The sequence below is a fragment of the Scomber scombrus genome, chromosome 10, assembly GCF_963691925.1.
Source record: "Scomber scombrus chromosome 10, fScoSco1.1, whole genome shotgun sequence".
Taxonomy (NCBI): Eukaryota; Metazoa; Chordata; class Actinopteri; order Scombriformes; family Scombridae; genus Scomber; species Scomber scombrus.
This window is the reverse complement of record NC_084979.1, coordinates 8,691,316-8,703,634: the sequence shown is the minus strand read 5'-3', so window position 1 is coordinate 8,703,634 and position 12,319 is coordinate 8,691,316. Positions and strand designations below refer to the sequence as shown.

Here is a 12,319-nt window from a genome sequence, read left to right as displayed (position 1 = left end):
TGGTCACTTGGGTTGAGCATAAGAAATTGAGAACACAACTATATTAGCTTATTCACACAGCAGGCAGATGTGGAGCATTAGTATTTACTCGTCATATTTGTGTCCACCTACTTTTAGCTCTGTTCTGATCTGAACTAACTCTTTAGTGAAATATTTCTCTTTTTAGCTGCTAAATGCTCCACTATGTTCACCAGTTGCAGGCGACGTTGATGAAAGCAAGGACTGAAACAAAATCAACCTGTGGACTGTGAAACTAAAATGTGATTCCTCATTCCTTGATTCATCACTGTGAGTGACCCCTCTCACATCACACACAGTCATTTGATCTATTCTAAATGTTGATTACAGCAGCTGTAACTCAAGGTCCACATACTAGGTTTTAACCATCCTACACAGAGCACGGTTAGTGAAGAGGATGACAGAAAAGAAGAGGTGCATGTCTTGAGGGGCACTCAGGGTCGAGAAGCGGATAAAGAATTGACAAAAACATTCAAGCCTGAGGCCAAGACAGACACTGCTAACTGATGAGGGACAACCTATCCCAGAGTCAAAACTTACCACAAACCATTCAACACATTTTCTGCTCGTGTAACCTAATCACAGGCCCCCTATTCAGAGAGGAAAACTGAAGGGTTGTATGACATCAAACACTACAGCTATTGGAAACATTATATCAGTGAATCAGCAAAGATCCTGGAGAGGTGACTGAATGAACACTTGAAGCCTTCACATCATCATCATCAGCTGTCTGTGAACAACAGATCAATCATCAGCCTCAGTTAGAGCAACAGCAGACATACTTTCAGGTTGAAAACAAATTATGAGGTTTCCTGCATAGGACACTGAAATTACACAAAGACTGAATGAACATAATTGAGCCAAAACATGAAGAGATTTTCTGATCTGAAGTTTTTGTATGATGGAAAAAACACTACAATAACTCACTGGACCAGTCACCAGGATGAATTTAGTTGCATTATTTGTATTGGTTGTTTATTAGGAAATCCATCACTGTTTGTGTCCAGTTCATGGGAATAACATGGTTTAAAATTTAAAGAAAAAAAAGAAACTATAGTGAAAAACATTAAGAATATGGTGCTGTGGTTAAACATTTACATTTCACATAGTCAAGTAAAATGAATGAGTCCTAACACACATGAGCAGCTTAACATCCTCTATCACAGCATACTGTTCAAGTCACAATTTAAAAATGGTCCTTAGTCGAAGTGCATTAAGGTGTTAGACACTATCTGGATGAGAGATGACCTATTCCACAGATTTAAGAGTTAAAAACAGTATTTCAATAGTCATCGTCAAAGTGTTTAAACCAGACAGCATCAACTAATAACGTTAGGTAAACCTGAGAACGTCTGATCTACAGTCAAATGGTAAATCTAAACACTATCGGGAAGATGTTTGTTTTTGCAAGGCGAGGAGTGTTTCTATTCAACTGTAAAAAGTGAGGTCATCTTGACGGCGGGAAGAAAATCTTCATCAGACTCTCGTAGGTGAGGAAGGTGACAGCGTTGACAGGAAAAGCTCTCACACTGTTCAGTAAGAGACCTTTAAAAAAGACCCTCACTCCCTCCTCTCTGATGCTCACTCTCATGCAGTGGAGGACCCCGTTGTACTCTCGGCCACCAGCCCCTGACATCTGGAGCCGGGCTTTCACCACGTCCATGGGTGTGGCGAAGGCCCACGTGACCACGCCTGCAATACCGCCTGCAATCAATATTGCAGATGTACCTGAAGGGCGGAAAATGTAGCAATCAATGTTAATTTAGTAAATTATGCATGTTCTGCAAAATTACTGCAAAATAAATGAGATTTTCAGCAAAATTTCCAAAACTTCCAAACTTCCTCGACAGCAGTTAACAACAGCTCACACCAAAATGTGGACCCACTGATACAAGTAACTTATCTTAAGTAAAACATTTTACTTATAATCTCATAATTGAGTAAAGATTTTTTTAAATACTTATCAATCTTAACATATCATCCATTTTTTTCCTAACAGAAATGACCCTCTATACTTGACAAACTACCCTGGTTATAAATTTGTTGAACATCAGCACTGTTCACAGTCACGGTCAACTGACCTGGCTGCTCGCCGCTCTTGGTCAGAGCTTTACGAGTGACCTCATAAGGCAAAAAGTAAAGTCCATAACAGGGGATGTCCCTCAGTGCCAGGGCCAATCCTCCTTTGAAGAGGCCCTTGGGTCCCTCCTCCTTTAGGATGACAGCCACACAGTGAAAGGGTCCACGGTATCGGTTAGCAGTGGTTTGACCCTGCAGACGCACCTTCACCAGGTCAATGGGTGCACAAACAAAAGCCTGGGAACAGATCATGTTAAAGGGTCAGCGCACACAAATTATGCCTGATGGTGCAAGCTGTGTGGATATAGTATCAGTGCTAAACTTTATTTAGTAGTAGTATTTTTACAATAAGCTTTTAAAAGTAGATCCCCTTAAAGGATAAATAGTGTGCTTCTTACTGTTAAAACACGCTATAAAAAAAGAATAACAATGAATTGATCCTACTGACATTATATTATTATTATTAATATCTTATTCCTCTGTAGCATAGACCTCAATTGTTGTTACAGGACTATTGAAAACACACCAAAGAGCCTCACTGCACTGGCTGACATGTTCATTACTTTGTGAATACGGATTGTCATGACATTTCATTATAAATAATTATATATTGAGATGATGATTACTAATGATTGCCACTCCAGTTTCATGAACATGTGGCCATTCCTCCAGCAACTGGATCAGGTCTAACCTTACATTCTTTACCCTGCTCTAACAGGTTTCCTTTATGTCATCTAAGAACACTCTAACCCCTAGAAGTCAACAGCACTTAACATTTTAGTCATATTTTCACACAACATCTGAATGCTTGGAGCTCCTCCTCTCTTCGCCTGTCCTTTAGTAGGTGAGGAGCATACAGTACATGCACAACACCCTGAGAATGATCAGCCAGTGAACATCTGCTTTTCTTACCTGCACCAGGCCTGAGAAGCAGCCGGCAGTGAAGACCTGTGCAGCCGAGGCCGGTTTACCTTGGCTGCGGTCACCACGCTGAGATTGAGTGAGGTAATCTAAAGCGTTACTGTAAGAGCCAAACACAACGGAGCTGACCAGGCCTGTGGTCAGCACGGGAAAAGCCATGCCCTTGAAGAATCCATGGAGCTGATGTGATAAAAGAATGAATGAAGAGATGAATAAGCACACATTAGTTCTTACTGTCATGTGTTTGCTGGTGGAGGCTGGAGGTTTTTTTTAAATGCAATGATATCTGGTGGAATCTAAAGAGGATGTGACACTCACCCCTTCATGAGAGTATGTTTTAGCCACACAGTGAAATATCCCTTTATACGCACTCTGAGCCTGCAGACGCACCTACAAATAAAACACAAGGTGTCAGAAAAGGCTAGTTTTATGCCTTTTGTCAAATTAATGGCATTTAGTTAGTGTGTGTTGCAACCTTCACGGTGTCTAGTGGATGTCCAACAGCCAATCCCACTGCACCTACAATAACAGACAAGTTATACCTCCACATGTAAACAAATCAATAATCTATTCTCAATCAATTTTTTTTTTTTGGTTACCTGAGATGCTCCCAGCAAGGAATTCCAAAATAAACATGATATGCAGGATTTCAGACCTGTAAATAAGAGCATTATGGTTTCGACCTGAGATTTTTTTTTAAAATGTCAATAAATCTTTATTGCTGTTATAAATCCAGCTGTCTGGAAGACCAAGGACATATAGAACTGACTAAGCTTGATTTTTATCAGTCTAAAGTCCAACAAAATGGCTTTTTCACACATATAGTATAACATTTTTTCCAAGCCTAGTTTGTTGAGGATTTGACTGACATCATCTGATTGAGTAGGGAGAATTTTGCACAACTTTTGATCTTGTGTTCAGCCTTTCCAATACAGCATAAACAAAACATTTCGAGAGTAAAACCCCGTTGCATACGTAGGTTATCGTCGTCTATTATTTGCATGAAATTAAGTCATGCAAGAACAACCTTTGAATAACACAACCTGGCCTACCTTAGGTTAGAGTCACATCATGGTTAGAACATCTACAGAGGAGTCCTGATCACTATTTTTCCTGCGGTTTTTCCTGCCGATCACCATGACTGATGACCCCAAAGGTATTGTTTTTTCCTAGGACGGCAAAGTCACGACCAGCCTTCTCTGCGTCTGATTGGCTGACTGTGATATTATTACCCCTAACGCTAACCAATTTCACTCCTCATGCCTAAACCAAACCAAACCAACCAAGGAATGCAACGAGTACTAGCCAATCAGAGGCAGAGTAGGGCGGATCATTACCTCGCCATCCTAGGAAAAAGACTTACCGACCAGAGGGTCAAAACCAGACCCATCGTGAGTGAAAAAACACCATTTCCTGTTTTACATGACTTTCTTTTAAAATTAAAATAATAATAATGATAAACTTTAAGTTATTCCTGCCTGTTCAACGAAATTTAGATGGCCAAATTTAACACACAATCTTTAAACAGCTGAACTAAAATGTAAAAAGTAAGAATATTGTACAATTGTGTCAATGCCTTTAAAGGTTTATTTGATATATTTCACTGTAAATGTCATTGTATTCTCCTTATTAGAGCATAACATTTCAGAGTAAATATGCCTTTCGACTCCACTACATTTATTTGACAGTGCATAATCCTGGTCACATTTTAGATGTCTATGAGTTGTTAACAGCTCCAATTAAGAATGACTGTGGTTGAGGTTATTTCTTTTTTTAACAGTTAAAAAAACATAAATAATAAACTTAGTTGTTGTATTGTATCTCCAGAGAGCTGCACATCAAGGACACATATATGGTTTAAATCAACAGCTACTACTTGATTTAAACCATATATGATGTACTGCCTCACTTCATCAAAGCACAGCACCTTCAAGACCTTTATCAGTACAGTGCATCAGTGCAGTCCATAAGTAACTGGACAGGCACAAGCTGGCTCTGTACTACAAGGTATAGGATTTAAAAATTAATCTATGAGGTTTCAATGCTGGCTCTCAACTATTAGTTGGTTTATTTGATCCTTTTTAATACGAAGACCTCCAGGTTTTAAGAAACAGAAAGTAATTACAGGTTAACACAAACATCCCACAGAAATCAGCACACATTTTGTATCCTCCCTGCTGTACTGAATCCATCTTAGGTTTTAGCTGCATTCAGACCAAAATCAGCCTTGGGCCTTGTTTTGCTATTTTGCTGAATTTCAACAAGTTAGAATGAGGTTTGGTGAGTCACATGATCACTCAACAGCATTCCACTGTCTGTCCTATACAGCTCCTTGGTTCCCTTGTCTTTTCTTAGGATCATTGTCCTGCTGCCTTCTCCCAAAACTGGGGGACTGTAAAAAAAATGCACCGGGATTCTTTCACTGTTCATGCAATAACCTTGTGGTTTCATTTCAAACTAAATGTGCTGAAATAGAGCCATAATAACAGAAAAGTGTGTCACATATGCTTCCAGATTGCAATGTATTTGTGTTGTGTAGGCTACCAAGCCCCAGTAGTGAAAGTAGGGGAAAATACAACACTATATAAAAAAGTTACAACATTTAATATTCATATCAGTCAAACTATAGTCAATATCACTTGTACACTAACCAAATAAGCTACACATATGCAAAAGCATATAGGCTGTGGTGCATAAAAAGTTTAAGACATTTTTAAACACCAGGTGGAGCTGTTAATCAATCATTTTGGCTGAGTTAGTATTTTTTTTAGGTTTTCAGCGTTCAGTTTTCATGCCCATGGTATTTAGGGATCTTCAGTCTCCACAGAGAGAATAGTAAGTGGAATTAGGTCTGTACTCTGTCTGAGCTCTGTCTGAGCTCTACTCAGCATCAGTCCCAGTATGTAATTAGAGTGCATTAAACTATATGACACACAGGGATGAGTTGGTGTGTCACTCCAGGCGTGTATAAATGGTGATTGACAGAATAACTATGGAAATGCTGCTACTGGACTGCATATTGATGATGATATATTTGGACAGTAGCCTGCCACCTATAGAGCTTAAAAGCAGTCATAATCTCTCTGTTATTTTGCTTTATTGTAAGTACTTGTGAGCACTGAGTGTTTCATTTAAATGTTAAATTTAAATTGTAAACCTCTGAATGGGACACATGTAAATGAAAACTCTTTTCAACCTGTGAAGAATTCTAATGTGAACATATAATAATATCATGTTTTTGCTTTCTTTGTAATGTTTTTGTTTTACATTGGCTAATGTCAGTATGAAACGTCATCACTAATGGACGTCAAGCGTCTTGTAAACAACGAATGTGACGTCATTGCGGTGCGCAGCAGAGCTTTGAATAGCGTTGATAACGCTGGAGAAAACCCGCGTTTCGGGTCGTGAGGTGGATTTAATTCTCAGGCCGTTTTAAAAAGTGTTTGCTTTTCTTCTGTTAGTCTTTTTAAAAGTGTCGTTTTATTTCCGTCGTTTCATTCAGCAAAGGATGTGCAACAGATAACAGCCCCGAAGATAAGGCTCGACTGACTGCCGTGTTAGCTACCCAGAGTGAAAATTACATCTTTACTTCTGGTGACAGTTGTTGGAAAAGAAAATATGACAACTCTTACAAGGCAAGACCTCAATTTTGGACAAGGTAAGGCAACCAAACCAATCACACTGGCGCCAAAAGACATCCTCTAAGTCTAGTCTCCAGTCTCTATTTCTAAAACGTCAACAAAACTTAGCTGATATATTTGGCAGTTTAATTTGACCCTGATATAAGTAGATTTATCTTATCAACATAAATTTGAAACAAGACATTTTCTGATTCATTGGAATATGATGGTCAATTCGGATCAGCATAATACAGATGAGCGGTTTCCTTCAATCAAATCTGCCTTACATGTTGTCCCCCTATGTTGCTGGTCATGATATTTAAAGCATCACTAAATTTCTGGATATTTGGCTGAAGTTTGGTGTAACTGTCTCTCAAGGTACGAATAAAGGGGATGTATGGGAGGTCTTATTATCTCATTGATTCCTCTTTTCCAGTGGTTGCTGACATCCTGTGTGAGTTCCTGGAAGTTGCCATTCATCTCATCCTGTATGTCCGTGAAGTTTATCCTTCAGGAATATTTCAGAAGAGAAAGAAGTATAATGTACCAGTGCAGGTACAGATGGATACATGTGGTACTGCTGTTCTAACAGATTTCAAGAGAGTCTTACCTATTTGTATCTCTACAACTGAGTGGGCTTCTGTCTTTGGTGTGTTTATTGTCTAGATGTCATGTCACCCAGAGCTGAACCAGTACATCCAAGATACACTTCACTGTGTAAAGCCACTCATTGAGAAGGTAAGACATGACTTGATGCTCACAGCTTAATTCAGGATGAACATGCATCACCTCACATCTGCTTATAAACACAGCTGAATCTTCTGTTTTCCTCCCAGAATGATGCAGAGAAGGTTGTAGTGGTCATCATGGACAAGGAGCATCATCCAGTCGAGAGATTTGTGTTTGAGATTTCCCAACCGACACTGCTGTCCATCAGGTATACACCTTCTCTTTTTATCAGTAAAGACTGTAAATAAGGTGCTTATTTTGTGGTACATTATCAGGGTGATCGTGGTCGCTAACAGCCTGTGCGTTTGTTGTTACAGCTCAGACACATTACTGTCGCATGTGGAACAGCTGCTGAGGGCATTCATCCTAAAGATCAGTGTGTGTGATGCTGTTTTAAATAATAACCCACCAGGTAATGTCACTGAAATTCATTAGAGGATTATGTAGAGATCACTTGTATGATTTAGTTAGAACATCTATGCATATGCCCAGGGTATAAAAGTCTACTGGGTCTTGAATAAGTCTCTGTAACTATCTGTGCTGAAAGTCCTGCTCAGATAGCTGGTAGAAGTATTAAACATAGAGCATTAGAGGAGAATTAAGCCTTTGATGACAATGGCTTGTTGTGAGAGAGATTATCAGCCACCTAAAAGATATTTAGGTGGGGCTATACATGAATCATTTATGTGATCTGTTGTTTTTTCTGTGACAGGGTGTTCATTTTCAGTACTAGTACATACCAGAGATGCTGCGACACGCAACATGGAGAAGGTTCAAGTTATCAAGGTGAGGTTTTATAACTCATAGAACAACATATTGTTAATTATCGTACAGTGTGGGACTATCTGAGTCAGAACAGGTGAATCACCGCAGATATCCAGTCAGAGATGAGACTTCATTTAATTCTGGTTTGTTGGATTTATTGACCACAACAGGCACACAATTCTGGGTCATGTGGTTCTAAAGACAACGGAAATATAAGAATTAATTTACAGTTGTGTTATTACTTATTGTCACATTTACTTATTATTCCAACAACAGCCACCTTGTGGTCACATTAATTACAGGCAAATGGGGGTTACATTTCTCTCCACTACAGTAACCTCACACCAAAGGCCAGGATAAACTATATCTCAGTATCTCAAACACAAAAAACATACATATCAGCCATCTGACATAATTAAGCTAATAACGATCTGGGACATCAGATGTGGGAATGGCAAATAAGGTGCATCATAAATGAAGAAAATACTCAGCACAATTGCGGCTAAACTTTTCTTTGACTATACGATTCTCACTCTCCTGTTGCTTAGACTGTGCAGATTATTGAAAATCAAACTAATGAATAAAACTATCCACCAGAGGGCGCCTTTACCACACAATTACTGCAGTTGTGTCTTTTGTGTTACATTTATAAATTTGCTTCTTCAGGATTTCCCATGGATAGTTGCTGATGAACAGGAGGTCCACATGCAGGAGCCTAGACTGATCCCACTGAAGACCATGACATCTGACATAGTAAAAGTGAGCAGAAGAACCACACACCAATAAAATTCACTGAGCCTCACTGATCAAATTAACACTCTGGGACACACTTTGTGGACTGATTCATGTGACTTGTGTTTTGTTGAATTGTAATTAATGTCATGTTCAAATTCACCCATTTGCTCTCATTGATATGTTGTTCCTTGTCTTTAACAGATGCAGCTCTATGTGGAAGAGAGAGCCCAGAAAACATAAAAAGTACTTTTTTATTTCTTTAAAAAAAAAGAAACTCTGTTGCATGTGCCAATCTGCGACAACGTTGGAAAGAGTTGCCACAGTCAGGGAGGAGCATGAGTTTTGGGATTGACAGAGTGAGATGATCTTTGTGGAATGTGTTGGTGAAGTGCACACGTTAAGCTGCAGGTTGAACTGATGCTCTGGCCGGACATTTCATCTGGAGTAAAATCTGCTCCAGACGGTTTGTTGTCTCTGCCGACATGATTTAATTCCATACAAATATGCACATATATGGTTATATTATTGTGTTATATGTATAGTGTTGTTTGTTTATTTGTTTTTATTGTCATTGTTTCACCATGAAAATAAAATTCCAGTGGAAATACAATGCCTTGAAAATCGATACCTGGTATCAGTTCAAATATCCACCACAAACAGCTTCAGTCTACAAACCTCTGGTACAGTTGTATGCAAAAGTTTGGGCACCCCTTGACAAACAACATATTTTGGTCATTTTTTAAAATTGAAAATATGTAAAAACAGCCTCTCTAGGATATGGAAAAAACACTTTTCAGCAAACATTAATTCATAGTTACTCTTTGTCAAACCAAAATACAAACATGGCATGTGCAAAGGTTTAGGCAGCCTACATAGTCTGTACTTAGTAACATGCCTTCTGGCAGGTATCGCAACTTGTAAACCCTTTTTTGTAGCCAGCTTAAGGACTTAAATTCTTGTATTTGGAATTTTCTCTCATTCGTCCCTGCACAGTGCTTTTATAGACAAGTCACAAATTTAAGAAAAAACAACAAAGTGTCCTCGTAAAGTGTTGGGCAACCATTTGCCATCAGAACAGCTTCATTGTTCCTTGGCATTGATTCTACAAGCTCCGAACTCTACTGGAAGTATGAACACCATTCTTCCAAAAGATATTGCCTCATTTGGTCTTTAGATGATGGTGGTGGAGAGCGCTGTCAAGGACAAGTGGACCCAAACGATGCCAGCAAAATGCCCCCCACAGTGTGTAACCGAGCCACTGGATCCCCTCTCTGTAGGGGTCAAACATTCAAACCGGTACTGTTCTCTTTGTGTACGCCACACAAGTACAGCATTTGTTGAGAATATGGTGAAAGATGACTCATCTGACTGTCTCTCTTTAGACCAGTGCCTGTGGGTTTTGCACCACTGAACTTTCAAATGTGCATTCAGCTTTGTAATGAGCGGTTCATGCACTGCAACCCGACTATAATATACCTTTCGGGTGAGTTCCTGCGTTCCTTTGTGTGTATTCTTGTGCACATTTGCAATCATTTGGAATGTTCCTGTCCATTGTTATGTGACAAATTGATGTTTTGGTGTTGTGACAAAGCAACAGTTAAATATAGGATATCAATGTTTTTTAATATGTAAAAGGTTATTAGATCATGATTGAACACCCGCAGAAACCTCTTCCTTTGTTGAAGCAAGTCAGTAGTACGATGGCCTTTGGTAAAAAGCTAAAACCATTCATCTCTAACATGTCACACAGATGACTGAAAATCTTCACAAACTCAGAAGAAGATTCATTGACCTCAGTGCAGTTTAGTCCTTCTAACTTTCAAGACTCAAGCATTCATAGGCTTAAAGTTTATAAGTTCTAATAATTCTGTAAATTGCAGTTGGTAGAAAACAGTATTTTCCATTATTTTAGGTAATAATTCTATTGGCGTCATCTTACTTTTACTATTTGCTGCAGTTATTAGTGTGGACAGGATTCAAACACAAATGTGCACACTCAGGCTGGTCAGGTAAAGCCAATAGATAGTTGTGCTGTTTAGAACTTATATAATTTTAGAGTCGTATCAGGCTCAGAGCTTTGATGCTGAGCAATCTCTTGATGACTCTGAGCACTTTAATATTTAGCCAGACTATTTCAGTTAATGACCAAGAGGTTCTCATTACACATTAACTCGTGATAAGACTGTAGAAGGCGTCACAAGCTACACATTCAAAGTGCAGGTTATTTTTATCAGTGCAAATGTAATTTTAATGACAGACATAAATGGAGTTCTGGTGGGCGATTCTGTTTTCTTTGTTCAGCCATGGTTACTTAAACTGCAGACAAGCTGGAAAAATACATTTCATTACTTCCTGTTCAGCATACTCCTGTTTCCCCAAATAGCTGACAGACCAACTAGGTGTTGAAATCAACACATTTATGGAGTTTCATGAACTGGATTTAGGTTAAATGGTCAGTCAGAACTTATATTTAGCTGTTGGATGAATACAACGCATTAATACCCAAACACATGACAGAATTGCGATATGCTCTCTATTGTGGTTGCTCGCAGGTGAACTATGAAGGGTACTGTTACAGATTGAGTGACTGCTCAAGGATGTGATGGTGTATGTGAGAAGTGGTTGTTTTGAAGAGACAGACAATGTAAGACCAAAGAAGAAGGTTGATGGCCAAATAGGTCCTAAACTGCTAGGAAAGGTTTACATATTTAGATATTCAACCTACTCAATAATCCATTTACTTCCAGGCAGTTGCAAAATCGGCAAACCCTGCACTCACCCCGACTAGGTTAAAGCATCTCATAGACAACAGATATTAATCAGAATATAGATTTAATTTACATAACTTTCAGTTCCCGTGTGTCAAAAATGTTGATATGAACAATGAGGAATCCCATCAAAAATGTAACTTGTTCTTCAGTTGATTTGGTTTCCCATTAACGTGGTTCATCTGAAATGTCTTGTCTCCATCATCAACACTTATGGATGTAGTATCCTGTTACATATCCTAGAATGTACATGGACACCACTACAGACAAAGCTCCTGCTGCCTTCACTGCTATTCCACTGCTGACAATAGGCCTGCACACTCTGTTGTAGATCCTGAATGCATCAGAGAGGAAAGCAGAGTCAGGTTACACAGCTTACAGCTGACAATTGTCATTCTAACATTATTTTATATCCTAGTTCCACCACATACTCTCTTCTGTGTCCCATTGTGCTCTGATTAACTTCCACACCACGAAGGATGGACCCTTTGTCTCACCTCATCGTAGTGGACTGTGAGGCCTCTTCATTCATGTTGACGGTCTCATTCCAGCGATCATATTTCACGTTGCCGGCAGTGTTAGAGTCCATGTGGGAAGTCGTTTCTTTCCTCAGCTGCCAGGAATCACTGTTAACTCACTGCTTCACTGCTCAGCACATGAACTTTGTGCTCTTTGACACAGTGA

The 12,319-nt window shown here is 39.2% G+C and overlaps 3 protein-coding genes across 4 annotated transcripts; 1 reads left to right on the top strand and 2 right to left on the bottom strand.

Moving 5' to 3' along the window:
* Positions 1–965: 965 nt before the first annotated feature.
* LOC133987855 (solute carrier family 25 member 45) lies at positions 966–4,172 on the bottom strand. 2 transcript variants are annotated; one of them, XM_062427327.1, is made up of 7 exons: positions 4,071–4,172; positions 3,618–3,701; positions 3,494–3,537; positions 3,337–3,408; positions 3,010–3,198; positions 2,100–2,334; positions 966–1,746 (listed from the first exon to the last, which is right to left on the bottom strand). In XM_062427327.1, exons 2-7 carry the CDS (start codon positions 3,652–3,654, stop codon positions 1,466–1,468), a joined length of 858 nt encoding a protein of 285 aa, XP_062283311.1. In that variant the 5' UTR covers positions 3,655–3,701; positions 4,071–4,172; the 3' UTR covers positions 966–1,465. The 2 variants fall into 2 exon arrangements, with proteins under 2 accessions (XP_062283311.1, XP_062283310.1); XM_062427326.1 differs by having other exon boundaries at positions 3,618–3,673; positions 4,071–4,164.
* Positions 4,173–6,387: 2,215 nt separating this feature from the next.
* Positions 6,388–9,663, top strand: mad2l2 (mitotic arrest deficient 2 like 2). The gene is made up of 8 exons (XM_062426915.1): positions 6,388–6,676; positions 7,075–7,193; positions 7,305–7,376; positions 7,475–7,575; positions 7,685–7,779; positions 8,080–8,153; positions 8,799–8,891; positions 9,069–9,663. Exons 1-8 carry the CDS (start codon positions 6,637–6,639, stop codon positions 9,105–9,107), a joined length of 633 nt encoding a protein of 210 aa, XP_062282899.1. The 5' UTR covers positions 6,388–6,636; the 3' UTR covers positions 9,108–9,663.
* Positions 9,664–11,680: 2,017 nt separating this feature from the next.
* On the bottom strand, positions 11,681–12,319 carry smim1 (small integral membrane protein 1). The gene is made up of 2 exons (XM_062427778.1): positions 12,133–12,319; positions 11,681–11,969 (listed from the first exon to the last, which is right to left on the bottom strand). The coding sequence occupies exons 1-2, from the start codon at positions 12,222–12,224 to the stop codon at positions 11,840–11,842; spliced, it is 222 nt and encodes a 73-aa protein (XP_062283762.1). The 5' UTR covers positions 12,225–12,319; the 3' UTR covers positions 11,681–11,839.

Bases quoted from the DNA above. Each gene is read 5' to 3' on its own strand.
- LOC133987855 (XM_062427327.1), bottom strand. From the start codon at position 3,654: ATGTTTATTTTGGAATTCCTTGCTGGGAGCATCTCAG. The intron at 2,335-3,009 runs GTAAGAAAAGCA...ATCTGTTCCCAG, and splicing joins GCTTCTCAGGCCTGGTGCAG to GCTTTTGTTTGTGCACCCAT. The intron at 1,747-2,099 runs GTCAGTTGACCG...TCCGCCCTTCAG, and splicing joins CAAGAGCGGCGAGCAGCCAG to GTACATCTGCAATATTGATT.
- mad2l2 (XM_062426915.1), top strand. From the start codon at position 6,637: ATGACAACTCTTACAAGGCAAGACCTCAATTTTGGACAAG. The intron at 7,377-7,474 runs GTAAGACATGAC...TTTTCCTCCCAG, and splicing joins TAAAGCCACTCATTGAGAAG to AATGATGCAGAGAAGGTTGT. The intron at 7,576-7,684 runs GTATACACCTTC...TTGTTGTTACAG, and splicing joins CCGACACTGCTGTCCATCAG to CTCAGACACATTACTGTCGC.
- smim1 (XM_062427778.1), bottom strand. From the start codon at position 12,224: ATGGACTCTAACACTGCCGGCAACGTGAAATATGATCGCTGGAATGAG. The intron at 11,970-12,132 runs GTGAGACAAAGG...TGATGCATTCAG, and splicing joins TCACAGTCCACTACGATGAG to GATCTACAACAGAGTGTGCA.